Here is a 21,985-nt window from a genome sequence, read left to right on the forward strand (position 1 = left end):
CACTTGTTTTGTATATTCCAATCCTTTTATTATTATTGTAATTTTATTATTGTTGTTGTTGTCATTATTAGTTTCTTCTTCCTTTCTGTTCTACTAAACTGTTCTTATCTCAACTCCCCAGTTTTACCTTTTTTTTTGTCCCAATTCTCTCCCCCATCCCACTGGGTGAGGGGGAGGTGAATGAGCAGCTGCCTGGTACTTAGTTGCTGGCTGGGGTTAAACCACGACAATATGCTAGTAATATGTACTTACAAATAATTTTTGGATACATATACATGTTTGTTTTTCTTATTTTAAAAAGAGGCTTAATTCCTACTTTCAACACCACAATTCAGTTTAGCCTGCATCTGTTGTCTCTTTAGTATTTTGGTTTTATTACAATAGGGCCAAATTGATGATTCCCTTTTGCTTACATTTTCCACTGGTAACCTATTTAAATTGTGGTATTGTGTACAATATAACTTTACTGTAATAGTTCAGAAAAAGCAATGTGGTAGTGTTGAGTCTCCAGAGCCATGATAAGACATGCTAAAATTTAAAAGATATATGACTTCCTTGGACATGCTTTTCTAGGCTTCTCTTCTCCTTACCTCCTTTCACTGCAGGTAACTCAGCTGACAGAGAAGCTGAAGAATCAATCAGAAAGTCATAAACAAGCCCAAGAGAATTTGCATGAGCAAGTGCAGGAGCAAAAGGCACATCTAAGAGCTGCTCAAGACCGTGTGCTTTCCCTGGAAGCAAACATCACTGAACTAACCAGCCAGCTAAATGAAAGTAAAGAGAAAGTATCACAACTTGATGTACAGGTAAAGGAACTCTATACTGTCTGGTGATGGTAAATCCTGCTTGTGAATTCTGTATTCTCTCCAGAGAATGTACAAAGCAATTGAGGAAAAATTGCATGTTTCTACTAGCAGATCAATAATGTAGAATAAGGCAGATAAAACTGAGGAAAATGTAAGTGCATTCAGAATAGCAATAGATAGCAAGTGTTGGTTTTTTTGTTGTTTTTTTTGTCTCTATTGGGTTTTTCTGGTTTTGGTTTGGTTGGTTGGTTTGGTTTGGTTTGTTTTTTTAATTTAAAACCCCCCAAAGTTCACAACTGAGTTGGGAAAATCTGTCCTCAAGCACCTCTTGCTGTATTTGTAATGATTAGCCATCCAAATCCCTGCTGAGTGTTTTGGAAGGAAGGAAGGCTGTTCCCTAACAGGCAGGTAGGAGCAGAGAAAGATAGTATGCATGTGGAAGCATATTTTTGTTGTTTCTTATTCTTTTTGCTTTTAAAAATTTTGGAGGGTCTTAAATGTGTGCGTAGTCTGAGGTTACCAATGTATACGTGTGTGAATGCAGTAAGTATATCCCATTGTTCCTTGTTAGTAAGTAAAAATATTTTCCTAGAGTAGATGGTGAGTGGGACTGGTGGTTTGTTTTGGGTTTTTTTTTTGTTTTGTCTGTTTTTTTCAGCTCAAAGTAAGAACTCACTTTGGCTTAAAATCCTGATATTTGTCTAAATTTGAAAATCTTTCTTCCTTTTTTTTTTTTTTTTTACACTAGCACATGAAAGCTACTGATGTTACTATTAAACTTACTGATGACTATAAAAAAATTAAAATGACTTAGGGTAAAATAGATGTTTTAGCGAAATACAACTTGCCTTTCAGGTAAAAGCAAAGACTGAATTGCTACTTTCAGCAGAAGCATCGAAAGCTGCTCAAAGAGCGGATCTTCAGAATCATCTGGACACTGCCCAGCACGCACTGCAAGATAAGCAACAGGTTATAAGCAACATATAAACATAAAGTTTCTGTGTTACCTAAAAAACTACTTAAAAACCTAAGAATAGTCTGTTTACAAACTAAACAAATGTGAATACGCATTTAGAAATCGTGACTTAGGATATTTTAACCATGTGATATGTATTCAGTTCTTTTTGTTGTAATCTGGACCAGATATATTTTGCAGTGTAAAGAATTTACTTGGGAATCTACTCCTTCCTGTACGATTATGGTTCAGAATCTAAGCTGTCCTATTGGGCTATAATTCAATTTTTACCTGTATATTATGAAGAAAAGATTGTAGAATGCACTGCGTAAAAGTGAAAACTCTTAACTGTTATTGCAGATTCAGATAAATTCAGAATCAGATGCCTGAACTCAGAAATAATTATCCGTGTGCCAACTGACACAAAAAAACAAAAGGCTGTTGTTAAAATTGCATGTTTTAATGTGTGTTAATCCTAGTGAAGCATTCCACTGGCTGCTGAATCAAATATTTGCATTGTTAGAATTGGTGCTGCTGTGGTCTTCATAGAAACATCCAGCTAACATAGCACCATTTTTTAGCGTGGGAATGTAATTAATTGCTGTAAACAGAAGACCTCTTTTTGCAACTATTAAATAATTGATTAATAATTAAATAAATCAGCTTGGTTGGAGAGCAGCGAGCTTTGATGTAGATGTCATCATGGTGGTTACTAGGTGAATGTGTTCGTGTCTCTTGCGGAAATTACATTGTTTTGTGTTGAACAAAATGGTTTGAAATCATCTCTGGTATGTGGAGAACTGACTGTTTCCATGGTGTTGGCTTTCCTCTTCGATGGTGCTTGATTTCATGAAGACAGCAAAAAATTTCTCTAAGGTTTTGTAGTGTTACTTCCTACTTAATGTTATGCAAACTGCAGGATCTAGTGTATTTATTATCTACAATTCCTCTTTCATTTATAACTTAAAACACCTTTGTTAAGATATAGCCCACAGCCTGTAATGTTTGAGAGGAATATTGAGGCTTCAAAAGAAATTTCATCAGTTTAACAGAGAGAATTTTTGCACGTTTGTTTCCCCTCTCAATTTCCTGTCCCTCAGAATAAAAAAGAAACATTATTTTCCTTTTTAATTTGAACATATTAGATCATTTAAAGCATATATGACATTAGTCATTTTTGGAATTTATTTAAAAACTAACAACCTTGTATTTTTATTTTACCTCAGGAGTTAAATAAGGTCAGCGTTCAGTTGGATCAGGTTACAGCTAAGCTAAATGACAAGCAGGAATACTGTGCTCAGCTGGAAGCCAATCTTAAAGAGTACAAGGAGAAACATCTTTATTTAGAACAGAAAACTGAAGAGCTAGAGGGACAGCTTAAGGTTTGTATTGAATTCGGTATCTGAGCTTACAGAAACTGATGTTCTCTGCTGTTCGGTAGTATGTGATAAAAGCTGTGCTCAAATTATGGGGGAAGGATTTGTAGGTTTTCTTTTTCACTAGTGTTTCCTGATCCACTGTTTAATCCTATTCTCCTCTTCTTCCATGCTAGCACACTAAGAAGATAGGCTTAGGACATTGCCACTATACTGTCATTTTCCTGTATGTGTGCTTCTACCAACCTCTGTGCTGCCTGGAAAGTGTTATAAGAGGGAACACAAATACATCCCAAAATTAGAATCTTCAAGTTCAAGCTTATACACTTTACAAGTGGTAGCAGGGAATACGTGTTACATTGGTTAGCCCAAGTTAACACTACCTGTCTGGTTTAATTTATTTCTAAAGCCTTCCAGTAGGCTTCTACAGAGGCTTTTTATCAAGATTTATTTATCAGTATTTTTCCTCTAACTTGATCTTCAGTTTTGCATTCCAGTTCTGGAATCAGTTTTTCTTCTACAGTGCACATAATTCTGGCAGGTTTGCAGAACCTTTTGGTGTTTTGAGATACTAGTTTTTTCAGTTAAGGATATGAATGAGTCCTAATGCTTGAGAGCTTTTAAATGTGGGCTTTAACCTTTGTTCAGTATTTTTTTTGAATTCTTGGTAGTCAAAATTCACAATATATAAAAGGATATGATACAGGGATCTTAGGAGCAATGCAGAATTGGTTTTGCAGTGTTGTCTGTCTGTTTTGAGGGAGATTTGCAGTATATATGCTCAAGACTGAGTTCAGTGGTTTTCCTAGCTTATGTGCACTATAGAAGAGAAGGAAGATTGTTTTCCCCATATGAAATTTTAAATCTAATGCTATTAAAAAATAATGCTGTCATACATTTGCATTGTCAGCATAATTATTTTGTGCTTCCATCTCTCTTCTTTTGCATGCTGTTTTTTTTCTCTGCCCACTTTGATTTGTGCTTTTATTTTTCATCCTTTTGCTAAAGTTTCACAAGTAACCAACAGACACAAATGCTTGGGAGGAATACAGTGCTTGCTTGCACAAGATTTTACGAGGTTCCCGGTAGCTGAAGTGTGAAACTGAGCAGGGTTGTTGATGCTGTCAACAGGAATGCAATTCTGTGTAAAATCTTGGCGTCATCACCATTCTTTGGGATTGTTCCCGTTGAATGCATGGTATTTAAAAAAAATAGAAAAAAAAATAGAAAACAAAAAGCCCTCGGGAATTTTCTTGGAGAAACTTGGCCATTTTGTTTTATGGCCACTGCATGAAAGCAGAAGTGCCTGTAAAACAGCTAGTGTGTTGAAGAGTCTAAGCAGTGCCCATTTGCTGAAGACTCCTGTGTTCTTTATACTCCATGTAAATGAACAAATACCTTTGGGAAAAAAAAAAACCACCAAAACCTCTTCCAGGCGAGCACAGGGTTTCTTCACAGCTGTAGTTCATGTCTTTGTTTTTGTTATAAAGAATGGCAGAGTTCTTGGGATGTGTAAATCAGCAGTCATTTGAAACTGCTGAAACTACTTGATGGTGGCTGAGAACCCAGCCCCAAAGCTGAGCACTGTGTATGGCCTTTTTTTGTATAGGTGTTTTGGATAAGCTCTTTACAGATCCAGCTTTTAATCTATTATTTTGCAGTAAAATGGCTGCTTGGCCTTTAATTTAAAGATGACTTCAGAACGTTTTACCAAAATAGTTCAGTTCTGGAGGAGCAAGAGATTTGCAGGAACTAAATAATGAAAGATAAATAGCAAACTAATGAAATAGGGAGGCGATGTGTGGGAATTGTGACTGCTTTCTACAGTAAAGACTGCTACTCACAGACTAGATGACTTCTTTTTATTATTGTTTTTATTTTGTTGGTTGTATTCTGATGGCTCTAACTTTTTATTTTTCTCTCTCAGAAACTTGAAGCTGACATTCTTGATGCTAAAGCAAGCAAAGAACAAGCTCTTCAGGAGTTACAGCAGCAGCGACAGCAATCTACAGAATTAGACCTCCGAACAGCAGAACTGAGTAAACAACTTGAAGCAGCAAGAGAAGCGTATGCATTTCCTTTGTTATAGTACTTTTCAAAGTCAGACGTAAAACCAGAGTGCTTTGGACTAGAGTTGAGATTTTGCTGTTCTCTCCTGTGATTTCTTCAAATCATAGATAAGTGATGTGTTCCCTCTGCTCTGAGAACTGAGTTTTATCCCACCTGTTTTCTTTCACTCTATATGCCATGCAGACTCCATCTGCCATGTTGTCTCATGTGAATCACTGACTGCTGTGATTCAATACACTTCAATTTATTCACTGTGCTTGTTGTCAGCTAAATATCTGAACAATTTGATGTAGTGAGGTCCATCTTTAAATATTCACAGCTCTGCAACTTTTTTCAAAGACTAATTTGCAATTTATGCATAAGCAGCAAAGGGATAGTTTCTGTACATTATACTTGAGGAATAAAAATCCATCTCAAAATAGTTTTTAGAGTTGCTGGCATGTCTTCATTGGAGAGACAAAATGCCCATGCTCTGGGTGAAAAAGCTATGTTTTGAAGTAGTTCTACAGTTAATATATGAAACAATAGAGGTATTTAATGATACAAAAGAACCTGTGAAGAAGAATTAAAAAAAAGAAAATTCTGTTTCTATTTGCAGGATGTCTAATGCTAAATTGGATTTGCAGAAGAAATCTGAGGCCCTTGAACAAGCGAAACAGCAAATTTCAAAGCAAGAGGAGGAGAAGGCCAGCCTGAAACAAAACCTTGAGAAATCAAATCAAGATACAAGTAAACAACTCAAGGAATTAGACTGTAAAATGCAAGCAGCAACATCAGAGCTCCAACAAGTGAAATTAGAGAAGGATACTCTATTAAAGGACCTTACAGCTACCAAAGACAAGCTCTCGAAAAGTTCTGAATCCTTCAAAAAAAAAAAGGAGGAATTAGAAAAAGAAATACAAAAAGGAAAAGCTGCTGTGGCAGAAATGGTTAGTGGTTTCTTTCATTAGACATTAAGTTTGGTGTATTTACAGTCTGATAAAATGACTTTGCTTTCTGTCTGAAAACAGTGTACATGCAATGACAATGCATGGAAATTAATTGCCTTAAGGAGAAACAAATTTTGATTTTTAGTAGCTCATACATGTGTCCTACCTTAAATTTTTGTCTGGATGTTTACAGTAGTAAACATCAATCATATCGCACAACAGGATCCCTTTTTCTTGCTGCATGCCTTTAATAAGGTGAAGAAACTAAATGGAGACAACTGGTGAAATGGTTTGATGGGAAATGTCCCCCTTTTTAAAAATACATCAGCCTTATTATGACAGCACAAAGTTATAAACCCTTTGCTAGAGTGCCACCGTATTGAAGAAATGTTATTTTTCTGAGGCCATTTTAGTTTCCTTTCTGGAGTCTTTGTACATAGAACCTTTCTGTGCACTTGTCTGGGCATGCTGGAAGGCTGCGTACTGCAGGCAGAGAAACAGTTGTCTGTTGTTTGGGGAGATGCCTAGCTTAAGGTATTGTCAGAGTACTAGAATTATTTGAGTTTCAGAAAGGTCTCATGAGTGGCGGTGTAACAAGTGCTTGGTCACCAGAGTAGCCTATTATGGTAAAGAAAGTGAACTCTTACTAGCCTTAAAATACACCTTTTTCTTGCCTCTTTTGCTTTGTTGGTGATACGAATGGGCACTATATGAATACATGTTTTATAGATTTTCTTGTACAGTTGTTCTGACACCCATGCCTCAGACATGGTAGGGGTGTCTTTCTCGTTCCTTTCTCATCTTACATGTCACCGTTTCCCAGAACCCGGTCAGAGGTGCTTTTATTTCGATCTAAAAAAAATTCTGGTCCTAGTTAAAAATAACATTTTTTCCTTTACTCTTTCACCTTTTTAAGATAAGCCTTTTTGTTTGCTTTACTTAGTTACTGCTGTTTAAATATTTGTTTCTGCTAAAAACTTGAAGGATTTTCTCCCCAATTTAGACTTAAAGATAGGAGTCCAGATTCTGCTTCTAATTCTGTAGTCATTTGGAGGCTCGCCACTGTCTTAAGTGCATAGTATTTGGGCTTAAAAATGTAATTGTATTTGCATACAAGTCCCCCAAATGTACTTGCTCGTGAGTTTTAGAACATCAAGAAATTTTGGATCCTGAGGAGAGCAATGAGCCTACTGCTTCCCACAAGAAGGAGAAGGGCTGCCAACAGCAGCTTTGAACAGGGAGACTATCCCTAATCAGAAAAATTCTTTGGCACAGGGCTGCATTTCTTAGTACGGGGTATCAGCTGTGTTCAGATTTACCACTGTTGAAGTTTTGAGCTGAAAATATGTCTGCAACTGAGAAGGAAAGCATTAGTTTTCAAGGCTTTGTAGATCCTGCAAAAATACCGGGTACCTGGTCTTAGAAGCTCACAGGAATATTTCCTTGTCGTATGTTTTTTAGGAAAAATCTTGTCAAGAAGCAAAACACCAGCTCCAGCTACAAACAGAGTCCGTAGCTAAAGAGAGGAATGAATTGAAAAACTCACTGGAAAAAAAGGAGGGGGTAAGCTGTCCGCTTAGTTTCAAAAATCTGGAAACCAATAACAATGAATGTTTAAAAGGTTTGTTTTCAGTTTCATGTGCTGGGACTGATGGAGAGATAAAGAGGATGCAGTTCTCAAATTGTAATCTACCTGGGGCACTAAGGTCTTACTAAAAGGTGATATAAGGTGTGGATATAAGGAAATAAGGTGATACCAAAAATTTCCTAGATGTTAATATGAAGCTTTAAAATACAAGTTTTAATCCTCACTTCTGTGCCTCGCATACCTTAGGGGATTTTAGCCCTTCAGGTTTTTTCATTAGTGAAACAGCTACTTGGTATTACCATGTCCTCATTTTTTTTCATACAATAAAAGTTGTTATCTCATATCCTTAGATCTGTTTCAGTCTCAGACCTAATCAGTACGTTCTCTGTGTGGTTCACAGGATATTTTTCAGATATCCTTGAAGGATTTAGTTGCTTTTGCAGACTTGTGTTAAGTCACTTACGTGTGACTGCATAAGGACCACTTCTTTTTTAAAGATGAGCATTCAGGCTGCAAAATCATGTAGTCCAGCTGGCAGCCTGAAGGCCAAATCCGCTTTTGTGGATTTCTTTACCCAAGCTGTCAGCCGTTTCCTAAAGGAATCAGAAGAGGTACAATCAGTGGACGCAGTTTGATGCGCTGTGATGGACTCTTACTGCCTGGAAGAGGGTTTGTGGATGTGGAGGTGCGATGGCGATTGCTCTGTGACTACTGCTGCTGCTGCCCTGGCTCCTCTCTCGTTCAGCAGAAGCACTGTGCTCCTCTGGGGCAAGGGCAGGAGGATGAGTTTGGTATCTGCTGCAGTCAGCAGCAGGAGAGCCCAGACCACTGCTGGCTTGAGAAGAGTTGCCTACTCTTAATTTTGAATGGTGAAAAAAGACTGCAATTGCTCTAAGGTGTAGGAAACTGGGAATAACAGATGATTTTAATGTGTTACTGTAGCTCTCAAAATCTACTTGCCAGTGTTCAATCAGCTAGCTCTGAAGCAGAAGGTAGCAGCAGCGGCACTGTGGGACGGTCTGGTTCTATGTACAGGAAATAACAGTACCGTGCTTGGAAACGGTTTCCTGCAAATAATCTGCAACTCTTTGTAAAAACGTAAGAGTGGGCATACTGGATTGTAAGAAAGGTATAGCTTAGCATCTGGTCTCTGGCAGAGGAAAGCAGCAGATGCCTAGAGAAAAGTAGAGTAGGGCAAAGCTTTCAGGTTCCTACAATCAGGGGATTCTCCCCAACTTCTAGCAGTCTTTTGGGAGCTGATTTCCTAAAGCTGTATCTTCAACTTTAACAGCTTCGACCAGTTTTTAATCTGTGAAGTTGTCTGTTTGCTTTTTGAACTAGGTAATTTGTCATCCACACAGTTCAATAGGCAGTTTCACACACTACAGCATGTACAAATAGTGAATTAAATTAAAATTAGATACAGTTATTTAATATTTTTGAATATAGATTTCTAAGCAGTTGTCGATAGAACTTGATTCAGCACGAGCGCAAGTACTGGAAATTCAGGGTCTTCTGAAGGAGAAAGAAAAAAGTGAGCAACATCTCCAGGGAAAGCTGAGAGAGTTAAAGGAATCTTTTGAGCAGAAGAAAAAACATAGTGAGACACTGCAAGCTGAATTAAAAACTGCCCTTTTAGAAAAGGTAAGACTGGCCTCTCTTACTCCTTTAAGAAAACTAATGTAAATTTCTCTGATAAACGCTGCAGCTTTTATGTCAATAACTTTGTGATAAACAGCTGTTTGCTGTAGTCTAGTTGGAAATGATAAGGTTAGGATGTGGAAACAAGGTCTTCAGATGCTGTTGGAGACAGAAACAACATCAACAACAACAACAATAAAGTAAAAAGAACCAGTGCTGAAATATGAATTCTGTAGGAATTGAGTTTCAATAAAGTGATAAAAATGGCTGGATTGTGTTTATTTTGCTTCAGGAGCATGCTATGAGGCAAGAGCTGCCATTTTCTTGTAAAGCAGTAGAATTTTGTGAGAGTAGTTTAGACAAACCCCACAGTGTTTTGGAACATTCATGGCAGCTTTAAACCAAGTCTTCTCTTATTATACCAAAAGAATTTATCTGAGTGACAGTATGAAACTCATAAACCATAATGGAAAGAGTTCAGATGTCTTACAACATTAGGGAATGTTGTGTTCTGCGCCATGCACTGTTAAATGTTGCTCCAGCTTTGGCTGCCCTATGCTACATGATCATATTTGTGCTTTAGTCAGTCTGTGGAAACTTGGAAACATTATTTAGATTTTTAATGTTTGGTTTTAATGTGTTTCACTTAGTCTTTTGACATGAATTAAATTTTGTTGTTAACTTTAAAACTAAATATTAAATGTAAAATCACAAACATCAGATTACGGAACTGCTATTTTGTAAGTGGAAAAAAAAATTTTGTCTTGCAGTAGAAATGCAGTTTATTGAAATGTTTAAGCTTACTTTACTGTCTCTAACTTTGACTGAAACTTCCTATGCTTATGTTTCAGGCAGAACTGGAGAATAAACTGCAACAGCAGTCTATTTTGTCAGCACAGGAGCTTAAAGCAGAGAAAGTCAAGCTAGCAGACTTACAGAAGACCCATGAAAAACATAAGGAAAACATGGAGAAGCTGCAGCTGGACCTTTATGGGAAAGAGTCTGAGCTGCTGGCAACTAGGCAAGACCTTAAGGTACTTACAGTCATTTTAATGTCATATGTGATTTAGTAGATACAAACAGATCTTGAAGTAGATATACAGATTTTGAAGACCAAGAAGCAGTGCAAGAACTGTATAGGCAGAAAAAAGCTCTTCTGCTATATATAGAATTTAGTGCTGTTCAATCCCTTCCTCTGGGACAAAGAATATCTTGAAACTAATTTAAAACCAAGGGTATTTGCCAGTTTATCTGAAATACCCTTGCATTTGTGCAGCATCAAAGTGAAAGGTGATTTATTTTTGTGTTACTGTAAGTGTTAATTTTTTGTGTTGCTTTTCCTTGTTACATATTGTAGCTTTCAATGACTTTAAACAGCATAGCTGTTTAGGGCAAAGTCTGCCAGCATATGAGTAACCGCTGTCTTCTAGATGATTGAACTAGAATTTTAGTTGTCAGTCTTCTCCCGTGTCCTTGCCCTTTCCGCTTCTTCCTGGCTGATTGTGGACATTCAGAGATGTCAAACTAATAGAAACAGTAGGTTTAGGGTCCTGCCTGGAATACAAGTGTCCAAACTTAGTCCTTGAAGGTTTTGCTATTCCTGAGCTGAATTTATCTGAATTGGCATTAGGGTGCAGTGCCTTCAAAGAGGTATTGCTGGGACTCGAGTCAGTTAGCAAAGGTGCTTTTTGTCCTTTCGGCCCCCCTCCTTCATGTCAGTGCTAAGCCAATGCTCCAGTTAGCCCCAGGACATGCTGTGCTGCAGATACTGGCCGTCTACTGGCAAGATGTCTAGCTTTGGCACTTTTCACTTCAGACGAATCCCACTGCAGCTTTGTCTGTGTCTGATGCTGTTGTTCTAGGCTCTTCTGAAGTTTATGGAGAGAAATAGGCACTTCGGGAGGACAGATCGTCTGATCTGGTTTAGATGTCAGCTTCTCTTTGCTTTGGGATGTATAAAGGGAGCCTTTTGTCACTGCTTAGATGTCATCGCTCCCTTTCACCTGTCCCAGTGGAGCCTTTCGGTCCCACCACTGAAATTGTTAAAGGTCTTGGGGCCGTTTCAGGTAGGCCCATGTGAGTTGTGGAGCCCTAGCCAAACTCCAGGTTTGGGTTATTTTAAGAAAAAGACAAATAGCTCCTTTACATACAGGCCATTGGAGTTTTATTAATCTTACTCCTCCTCTGTAGCATTAGATTACCTCCCACATTTCCCTGCAGGTTACAGAAGCTTTACTTTCAGCTTGGTTGAATCACTGTGTTAAATTGTGAAGAACTTCCACATGGTTAACAAGCAATGGTGGTTTAAAGATACTCTTTTTTACAGTTAGTTACTATAGCACACGTACCTCTGTGAGTTAATTTCCTGCAATGCATTTAGGTCAATGTTTGGTAATGCAATGACCTGTAAAAGCATTGGATGTGCTCAGTAACTGGGATTTTTGGTATAGTTTTCATTTAAGTACTGCTTGGTGCAAAAATAGCTCTGAAGATGTATTATTAAACCAGCCTAATGACTTCTAGTTCTGGCAAGTATAAAATAGGATGGTAGGCGTCTCACATGCTTTGAAACTTGAATGGGGATGGTAGCGAGAGAGAGAGAGAACATCCATGCAAAAAGGTAAAATAAGGTGATGGCAACAGGAAAACAAGATTTTCAAGATGAACAGTCCGGTAACTTGATTTATTATGTAAGTCTCAGTGGAGCCTAGAGAGCCTGAGGAAGATTGGGGTCCTCAGTACTGATGCGATATAGAACTTGGAGGCTGTTTGCTTGATTTTAAAAAAGATTTCTAAAAACACATACTAATTGGGGTTAGTGAGGTCTGCTTGCCACCACATTTTTCTGTAAAATGTAGAAGAAGGAAAAGGTGGGGAGCCGATCTTCCTTCATGGATGTGCTGCCTCATTGCAATGTTGACCTAAAGAGGCAGCGATAACTTGTCTTATAAGACTGCAAAGGAAAAAGCACATTCAGAAAGCCTCAGCGTGATAATGTTGGTCTTGAGAGCTGAATATCAAAATGCTACTCACGTCAGAAGAACTTTATGGTAGAGTTTCACAGTCCAATTCAAAGTCAGTTGTCTGGCTTGTTTTGCCTTGGGCAAGTTACTTAAAAAAAAAAAAAAAAAGATAATTTGAGCCAGAGCTGTGGCTTTTGATTAAAATTTGGAACTGAAGCTGGTAGGTGGGCTTGGGTTCAGACTGGTCTTAGTCTTATTAGTAGGCAGTAGTAGAAGTTTTTAAAATGTATATGTGTGGTGAGCTTGAGTGTCTTTCAGTGCAGGATTTTTAGTGGAGATAACGAACTCCCTACACAGCTGTGTTGAGCCAGCACGGTTTGAAGCCCAGCACTGTCCGGGACAGGCATGGCCAGGCTGTATCAAGAGATCCTTAGCAGTGCTCGGTTTTCTTTAGTTAAAAACACTACGAGGGAAAGCTTAAATATTCTCCCGTGGTGTAGCACCATGCCATTGATGAGGCCAAGGTCTCAGGCGTGGGGATGGACGGTGCCGCGTATGGGTGACGTGAGTGGGGTGGTAGGTCTGGTTCTTGGGGGGGTGGCAGGAGCTGGGCTGTACACCGAGCACCATCTGCTGGCATCTGCTCGGAATATCACTGCTGGGATCGCTGGGTGTGATTGAAAAGTAAATGTATGCCTCAGTGGAGTCTTGCAGTTGGAGATACAGCACTGCGTAAGGGAGAGCAGCCGCTCTCTGGAGTGCCAGCAGCATGGCTGCACCCTGGTTTCTGGTTCCCTAACAGAAGATCCGAGCTACGTAGCTGTAGCCAGATGCAAACTTTGAAGCTGTTAAGTCTTGCAGAGGAAAAGCGAGAAGTGTTGTAACAAAATCAGAAGTGAGAATATAGTTATAATTTTAGGGGTACTGTTTGCTGCAAATTTACTTTGGTTTAAAAATGCACAGTCTATAACAGTAACTACACTCGTACATTTTTGTCTCTGTGACTGGAAAAAGAAATCGGGTAGGATTTGAGTGCTTGTTGTAAAAGCTATGGTTTTTGATTAAAAAAACCCCATATATAATAAAGAATACTACTAAATATTTTTTGTATATGTAGGCACATATATATAAATATATGTGTGTGTATATGCATGTATGTATAATATATAAATATCTTTTGTATATGCGCGCACAAATTTATTTTTTTTTTTGTGGAAAAGGCATATAGAAGCATTAATGAAAATGCAGAACTGTTATTTTTGCCTTGATTTTGAGTTAGTGCAAACATACTTTGTGTGAATCCTGCTCTCCTGAGCTCTGCCAAGTATCCTTCAGTCTTGGCATTTGTGCTTTTTGTAGTCAGTCCTGGTTTCCTCTGTATTCTCAAAAGAATGTTTCTTTGCCGCCAATATTGGCATCGCTGTCAGTGTATCTTCAGCGGACGTTCTGGGACAATATTCGTGCTGCCAAACCTCAGGTCTGTACGTCAGGAGCCAAAGTTGCCTACAGTCAGTCTAACCCTTCTTCTTAGGAAGTGAAGAGAGATCAGGTTAGCATCTGTGAATAATTTCGTGTCTCTCCTTGTGGCCTGGGATCAGGGAGCACACAGACTAAAACGCTCATTTGTGTACCTCACTTAGGTGGAATGAATCCAGGTCTTATCACCCAGCTAGGACCAGTTCTGGTATTGGCACTATTATTTGTACTGCAACGGCCCAAGTTGTAGTGAATCAGACTGTGCTATCTTATCTTTTTATTTATTTAAACTCTGTACCAGTCATCCTAGCATCTGTTTTTATTTAAAAAAATAAGTACAGATTGGCTTCTTTTGTTCTGTACCTTTTCCTCACATTCGGTTTTGTCTGTCATCCTAAAGAGCAATCTCATGACTGAGGGTACCTCGTTGGGAGAATACCTGTCATATTCTGGGAGCAATGGCAAAACTGAATGGTAATTAAATAAGGTAAATGCCACCAGATGTTTTGAGAGGTGATTTTATGTTAAAGATGTGAGCTCCTCAGGAGTCCAAAAGAATCGGGCTGAATTACAGTCTCAGTGGAGACTGGGACAGGAGCAAGGGTAATAACTGGAATGTTTAACCATGTGCCGGAAGATTTCTGCTCATTTCCAAAGGATGCTGTGAGACACTTTTGAGCAAAGCAGAAAGAAAGGCATAAATAGATAGAAGATTGATTTACTGTTAAAATTATATTGAATGGTTTCCCAGTTAAGCTAGGTAGCATCATTAATCACAGCACAATTAAGAGACACTTATATATGTAAGCTATAGTATGCTAAATTGTATGCAAAATTCCAAGTCTTTTATATAACAAACTACTGAATTATAGAAATATTTGTGCATAATACAGTGCAGAGTAGGCTGAATACTGGCTCCCCTTGTAAGAACGTTTACATTGTCTTAGCCTAAGTATAGATACAATGAGGTAACCTGTCCAGTGGACACTTTGGGGGGGGGAGTTGAGAGAGGAGTATCCCTTATGTGAGGCTTTAAATTTGGGTGTCACTATCCACTTCATCAAATTTCATCATCCTGTGCTAACAAATTGGATGTAACCACATTTCTTCTACTGGACACAAATTTGAATAAAAGCTGTGGCTTCATTATATTTCTCTCTAAAACTGCAGAGACTATTGGGTTTTCCCATGAAAATGTTATATGATGATGGGGCACTTCCCATCCTTTCTCATTGTTAGGAAGATAAGGTACTCCCCTGCCCACAGTAGAGCAGAGGGGGATAATTTTGCTTTCTGAAAGACCCACACTGCTGAAAGCTTGAAATTGCAAAAGCACCTCCTATTTTGCTTAAAAAAATTTCTGAGTTAACACCTTGTGAAGTGTTAAACTCTAATAGCTCAGAAAGCAAATAAAATAATTTGTCTGCAAATTAATTTCAAAAGCCAGTGTGAGCTTTTTGAGAGCCACTGGAGTTGTTGAAAATGCTATTGAATCAGCTGTGTTCCATCGTTGGTGTTTCAAACTGAGTCTGACTCAGGCAAAATACTTCAGATATTCCAAGGGAGGGTTAGGAGGCATCAGAAATCAATTTGTTTTTAAATCAAAACAGGAGTGGCTAAAGCATATGCATAATTGAGTGAAGTCAAAGTTGTGCTTATTGTTCTTTTTAAAATCACTAACCTTCAACAAGAGGTTTGATTATGATTTAAGTAAGAGCTTCAAAAAAATTTAGTTTATCTTGAAAGAATTTAAATACTTACTGGTGCACTAAAGGTAATAAACTTACTACTACTAATAAATCTCCTCACCTCATGTTCTGTATCTTAACATCAAAAATTTCCATAGAATACGAATATTTTGGAGGAGTGGAGGATGAGTTTTGTATTTTTCTTTTTCATTGGATCTTTGTGAAAGAACATCCTTCTAAGTGGAGCTAGTCCTTGCCTAAGCTGAAGGCTTATAAAAAAATAACCTCCAGAATACTAACTCAGGAAGATCCCCAAAGTTTGACTTTGCTGTGAGCAAACAGAATGACCCTTGGGTGCAAATTTTAGGTTGTTTCTTGGGTTTTTGTGACCTGTTGTAGAAAGATAAATTGGAGTTCTTTTTCTAGGTAATGAGGAGAGTTGGAGACAAACTAAATTATAATCTGTAGTAGACTTTGAATGGAATTTTAAATTTTGTGTTTAAAATGCTGATGCAGCTGAGACTGTGAAACGTTTTGTCCTGATAGTAGCATTTTTAGCTTGTACATTTCACTTCAGGATTTTCAAAAATTTTGCATTTGTCCTAGCACTAGCTTCATTAAGTCATTGGTAAAAAATAGCATTGAGTGACTTTTGAAATCTTCACAGTATAGCTTCACTGCCTCTTAAGTAACAGCTGTCTAGAGTTATAGAGCAGTTGATTTGCCCAGAGAATAAAAGTTCATTCTCTTTTCATCAGTCGCCTTTCATTCTCTGCCCTTCTGTATGTTTTCACCTTTTCTCTGTGGAAGGATGCAAGCTGGAATATATATAGTAAGGTACTGCTGCTGGAAATGGTACTGGGGTAGTTTCTTTTTACTTAGGGTAACCTTGTAACCTAGAGGTTTCTTTAAGTATCCTTTGTCAACATTTGGAGCTAAATGTTGCACACTAGATAATGATTTTTCCATGTGGAAAATGTTTAAGCTAATGTTGAGTATCTGAAGCTCTTATACTGACAGATACTCTCTTTGTAATCAGTCCACAGAAGAAAAACTTGCTCTAGCTCAAGAAGAATTAGTTTCCAGCAGAAATCGACTTGCTAGCAATAATCAGCAGATTCAGGAACTGAAGAAAGCAAAGTCTACACTGGAGCAGGATGCATCAAAGAAGGAGCAGCAGCTGGGTGAGAAGACCAAAATGTTACAGGATCTTCAGAATGACAGGGTAAATGCCTCTGTCTCTTGAAATCTTCACCCAGACACATCAACCCCACGCAGGCACCCTTTATTAATTTCTGTGACATCTCTAAACAAGGGGTATTTTGAGGGCATAGCACTGTTGTAGTGCATAGCAGTGGCAGTTTTTCTGAACCTCTGGTGCAAAGACTTTCAACAGACAGTTGAAGTGAATTTGGTTTGAAATAGGCTGTTAATTTGTTCTAAGTGGCTAGACAGATGGAAAAACGTTACTAGTTTTAAATCTAAAACTGCAAACATGCTGCTAATTGTTTGCACTATGAACTGTGGGTAGAGATATGTGGCAGTTGTTTCCCCTTAATTACAAAGCCTCCAAGTAGGTTTTGCGCTCTGGATATTTTTTGTTTGGTTGGGTTTGGGTTTTTTTGTTTGTTTTTTTTCTTTCTTTTTTTTTGTGAACTTGGAAGAAGTAACTTTTCTAGCACTTTTTATTTCTCTTCAAGATTTTGAAAGAAAAAGACTTGGCTAATGAAAAATGTAAAACAACAGAGCTCCAGGAAATAAGGAGCAGACTTGAAAAAGAAAGTGCTAAGCTGGGTGAAGAGCTTAGAGCCTGCAAGCAAGAATTTGAGAAGGTATATTGAGACAAACTGAGTCTTCATGTGGTTGGTTATCTGATAAAAAATATGTGCCTGCTCAGTAGATGTTACCTGGATTGGTTTTGCAAAGATGGTTGCTGTAAATGTCAGTATTACAGGGAAGGGAACCAAAGCACAGATTTTGTTGAGGTTCCTGAGCAATGCTGCTGACCTGATTAGTGATAATCCTGGAGCACTGGTGCCCAGTGTTCTCGGCCAGGTGGACCACATAACTTGTCTTAGCTTCAGGATGGGTTGTATGTCCTGGCTTTCCTTCTGTTCCACTGTAGATTCACTGTGCATACCCTTGCTTGACTATTCTGAAGTGCAGAAAAGATGTCCAAAAGTGTCATGAATGTGAAGTTTCCCAGATATTCTAGGCACATCTGGTACTTCTCAATGATATGTGGTAGAGTTGAAACTCCCTTGATGTGCTGAGGTTTCTTAAAATGCCTTAAAATGTCACAGTTGGGGAAGAAACAATGTCAGGAGCCTCATAAAAGACTTAACTCTCTTCCAAAATTGTAACAATCAAATGAGCTTTCTAAAGGGTAAATGTTTGGAGGCTTTAATTAAATAATTTTAAGTCTTCAGTAAAACAAACTATTTCTCGCCACATTCTACATATTTCATTTTTTAGTCTCTGTAGAAACAAACACTTCTAAAAGTCCACAGTTTGTGTTGTCCATATTATACTATTAGTAGTTATATTTGCATCTGTTAAGCACACAGGGTTTAAGTTGCTGCACAAGTATAAATGAAGGGACATTCCCTATATGCTAATAAAAAGAAAGTAACATGATATCTTATGAGTTTCAGATGTTCTTTTGTTCTCCAGTGTTTAGAAAATGGTCTCTTATTTTTAGATAGAAGTTTGTACTTTGTTTCTGTCAAGCAATCTATGCCCAGTACTTTCTTGGATTTTGGGGAAAGGTTATTATAATTCTCTACATTCTTAAAATCTCTATTCTAAAGAAGAAAATTTATAAAGATGTATATAAAACGTGTGCACACCAATGGCAGCTTAATATTAATCTCTGGATCTCCCTACAAGCAATCAGACTAAACCAGAAATTCTTTCCTAAAGGCTTATACTCTGTTTCCCATCTCCTACAAAGGAATGGATAGATATACATCTATAGGGCATCCCCCTGTCCTCAGGATATGTTCTCTTGCTGTCTTTGGTTGATTTTAATTTGTGATGTGAATTCTGATTTATGGAAAACTGGCAACCCTGTTATTCTGTTAATACCTGCATGCTTGGCTGTGTAATTTTAAAGAAAATGATTCCTATAAGTTTAACTATTCGACTCCAGGATTTTTTATGTTTTATTACAGAAGAACAAGTAAAACTAATATTTAAAACCAATTGTATCATCCTACTTGCTTAAAACATAGGGTAATTATTTATACATTTAAGACTAGTAGAAACTAGCTTTCTTGCATCAGTGTTTGGTTTTTACATTGTCATTACAAAGCTTTTAACCTCATTATTGCGACCAGAGAACAATGTGAAGTACATTTTAGAACAGACTCTAGAAGATGACGATGGACGTATCTTTTCAAAGAACCATAGAAAATAAGCCAACAGAGCTTCTACTACTTTAGTAGAAACATATATTAAATTTATTTTAAAAATTGAATGCTGTTTATAAGATAAAGTTTAACATCTTTGATCATGAAAATCACTGACACTTTGTGCTATAAAATCATCCTTCTTCCAGTGATAAAACTAAAGATTATTGCTGTCCTCTCCTTGGAAACTATTACAGTAGATTTGAATTTAAATCATTTACACTTTCAGTGTTGCTACTTTAACTTTGAGCTCTGTATCCTAACAGGAGGTGGCAAATCTCAAGGATGCAAAACAGCTATTGATTCATCAAAAACTAGAGCTGCAGGGCAAAATAGATAATATGAATTCAGCTCTGGAACAGGAGAAGAAAAACCATCAAGCTGTCAAAGATCAGCTGAAAAAGAGAGAAGAGGAGCTGAAGAAAGAATGTGCTGAAATTGAAGCTAAACTGGTTAGTATGTTAGAGAGTATAAGACTTGCTTTGTGAACATGCCTTTGGATTCTTTCAGGGACAGAGAGGGAGCAAAGACTTCACTTTAGTTCCACATTACATTAATTTTTAAATGACAGGGTCCAAAATCTGAGGCATTTAATGGTGTAGGAAAATTCAGCGGGATGACAGCCTTGTCTAATAGAGTTTGTTGTTTAAAAGTAGTGATTCGAGTACAGTAAGATTCTTTGCCTCAATTAAATGTAGGAAATAGGGAAAGAATACTTGGAAGGTTGTTTTTCGTTGTTCTGTTGTTTTCTTAGCACACAGAGAAAAAAGAGAAAGAAGAAGAAAACCGGAAACATGAGGAAAAGGAGACCAAGCTCACCATGCAGGTCACAGCCCTGAACGAAAACCTGGCTACCATGAAGAAAGAGTGGCAAAGCAGTCAGAGGCGAGTGAGCGAGCTGGAGAAACAGACGGATGATTTACGTGGGGACATTGCCGTCTTGGAAGCAACGGTGCAGAATAATCAGGATGAGAGAAGAGCGTTGCTGGAGAGGTAAGCTGTGGTCATGACGATGTGGAAGCATAGTTTGGGAAGCGGATAGCCTCACGCTGAAAACTTGTTTCAATTGATTCAGGATTCTTTATGCATGCTTTGTTTAAATCTGTGTTTGTTCCTAGTGCCTGGGCTGTGGGTGCAGTTTCCAGAATGCAACCTTCTGTTGTCCCTGCCAAAGCACAGCAGGGGGTGTTGGGAACAACCTGTGCTCTTTGTGGCTTTGACGGGGTGACCGTTCTGTAGAAAATCAGGCAGGCTTATCAGGACCTTACTTATCACCAAAGCCACAGCTCTGTGCTTGTGCTTGAGGATTTATGCTCATCTGTAAAAGCCTTCTAAATCCATTGGGCTCCTCTGAACTTTGAGGTGTATAGGTTGTGGCTTCTCATCTCAGCTGTTGTGTGAACCTGGCAGAGAGAGCTTCTCCTACCTGAGTTAACTATCCTTCTCCATCACTCCGAGGCCCCCCTGCCTTGACTCCAAGTAGATGCACTAGTCATCCCGAAGCCTGGAGAGACTCCTTAGTGCCTCCGGTAACACAGAATTTTCTTAGGGACTTCTGGGTATGCCCACGGCTCAATGATAGCAGATTGAACGTGTAATTGGATTAGATAGGCTAAGGTTTACACAGGAGGCATTTTCTTCCTCCTGAAAACCGACAGTTGTCTCTTCTCCAGTTCTGCTGTTGTCTCTACAACGTATTTAAATCTTAAGTAAGCAGATCACCTTTTCTTCAGGCAGCAGGAGGCATGCAATGCAGCAGGACTTACCTGAAAGCGGCGATTGCAAGGGTAGAAGAAACACCTGTGAGACAGGAAGCTTTATTCATCCTTGTTTCCTGACATGTTTGGTGAAGGCAGAGTGGAAAACTTCTTTCGATACTATCAAGCTTGCTGATTTGGGTTTTGAGCAGGAGGCCTTGGGAAAAGATGGGATCAATTCAAGTGAGATCCTCTTTCTTTGGCAATCCTTTGCCATACTGTGCTGAACTCATCCAGTAGCTCTTTACAGCTTGGCAGAAAAACACCCTTTGAAATTTGGATTTCAACAGTTAACTGAATTTCAGCTGATGGGAGGTGGCCTTGCTAAAAGAAAAAGGTTTCTTTTCTGCTCTGTTGTCTGACCTGATCTGCTGCAACTGGTTTGTGCGAGTGTCCTGTGGCGCAGGGATGTTTTTTGGGGCTTGCGGTTGATGGACTGCATTCAGTACTGTCACTGGTTTGGGGAGCAACTCCAGGTATTAATAAGCCACAGATATTTGGGAGCAATGCCAGATAATCTTAAACTGGTTGTTACAAAAGAACATTTTTCCAATCAAGGCATCCAAGAACTTTTCACAGCAAAGATATTTTTGGCTGGATTTTATGAGAGTAACTTCTCAGACACGACAACCTGCCCAAAGGAGGCAGTGTACATTGCCTCATATGCTTTGAGCTGACTATTTACTGTTTTTCCTCAGGTGTATAAAAAGTGAGGGGGAAATTGAAAAGCTTCAAGCCAAACTTGTAGAAATGAAGAAAAAGCTGGACAACACTACTGCAGCAATGCAGGAACTTGGCCGAGAAAACCAGTCATTACAGGTATAATTTCATTTGAAGCAATTCAACCTGTTGATTCTCTGTGTAGGAACTTATGAGCATTTCAAGTTTATGTCAGGGTAGTGGTGGGTTACCTTTCCAGAGTGATTGAGATGTTACACTTGTGGTGTACAAGGGCCATATTGCTGTCTGTGGGTTCTTAAATCTGCTAATAGTTTTGAAACTTGGAAGATTTTTCTCTCTGAACAAATACAAGCTCTCAATATCATGTCAGAATTGATGCTTTTATACTGCACTGGGTAGTGTGTGCAGTGAAAATAGAGGACATTAGTAGGAATTAGACATGGATTTTTAAAAAAATGCTTTTTTTTATATCTTCTATATAGATCAAACACACCCAAGCTCTCAACAGGAAGTGGGCAGAAGACAACGAGGTACAGAATTGTATGGCCTGTGGAAAAGGTTTTTCGGTGACAGTGAGAAGGGTAGGTGTGTTTTACTGTATGTCTGTGGGGATTTTCTTTCTCTGTTGTGTTCAAACACTTAGAT

The 21,985-nt window shown here is 38.4% G+C and overlaps 1 protein-coding gene across 5 annotated transcripts in view; it reads left to right on the forward strand.

Annotated features, from left to right (window-relative positions):
* Window positions 1-21,985, forward strand: part of EEA1 (early endosome antigen 1) — a 78,141-nt gene that overhangs the window by 48,265 nt on the left and 7,891 nt on the right. For 4 of the 5 annotated variants that reach the window (XM_069773346.1, XM_069773345.1, XM_069773347.1 and 1 more), the window contains 14 exons: window positions 606-806; window positions 1,662-1,775; window positions 2,988-3,143; window positions 5,065-5,204; window positions 5,806-6,136; window positions 7,598-7,699; window positions 9,174-9,368; window positions 10,217-10,399; window positions 16,532-16,717; window positions 17,193-17,324; window positions 19,169-19,354; window positions 19,657-19,895; window positions 21,358-21,478; window positions 21,823-21,921. In XM_069773346.1, coding sequence (XP_069629447.1) covers window positions 606-806; window positions 1,662-1,775; window positions 2,988-3,143; window positions 5,065-5,204; window positions 5,806-6,136; window positions 7,598-7,699; window positions 9,174-9,368; window positions 10,217-10,399; window positions 16,532-16,717; window positions 17,193-17,324; window positions 19,169-19,354; window positions 19,657-19,895; window positions 21,358-21,478; window positions 21,823-21,921 — 2,385 coding nt within the window. The remainder of the gene's footprint in view (window positions 1-605; window positions 807-1,661; window positions 1,776-2,987; window positions 3,144-5,064; window positions 5,205-5,805; window positions 6,137-7,597; window positions 7,700-9,173; window positions 9,369-10,216; window positions 10,400-16,531; window positions 16,718-17,192; window positions 17,325-19,168; window positions 19,355-19,656; window positions 19,896-21,357; window positions 21,479-21,822; window positions 21,922-21,985) is intronic. The other variant, XM_069773348.1, reaches the window with a different exon arrangement.

This window comes from Haliaeetus albicilla, chromosome 28 (genome assembly GCF_947461875.1).
Source record: "Haliaeetus albicilla chromosome 28, bHalAlb1.1, whole genome shotgun sequence".
Lineage (NCBI taxonomy): Eukaryota > Metazoa > Chordata > Aves > Accipitriformes > Accipitridae > Haliaeetus > Haliaeetus albicilla.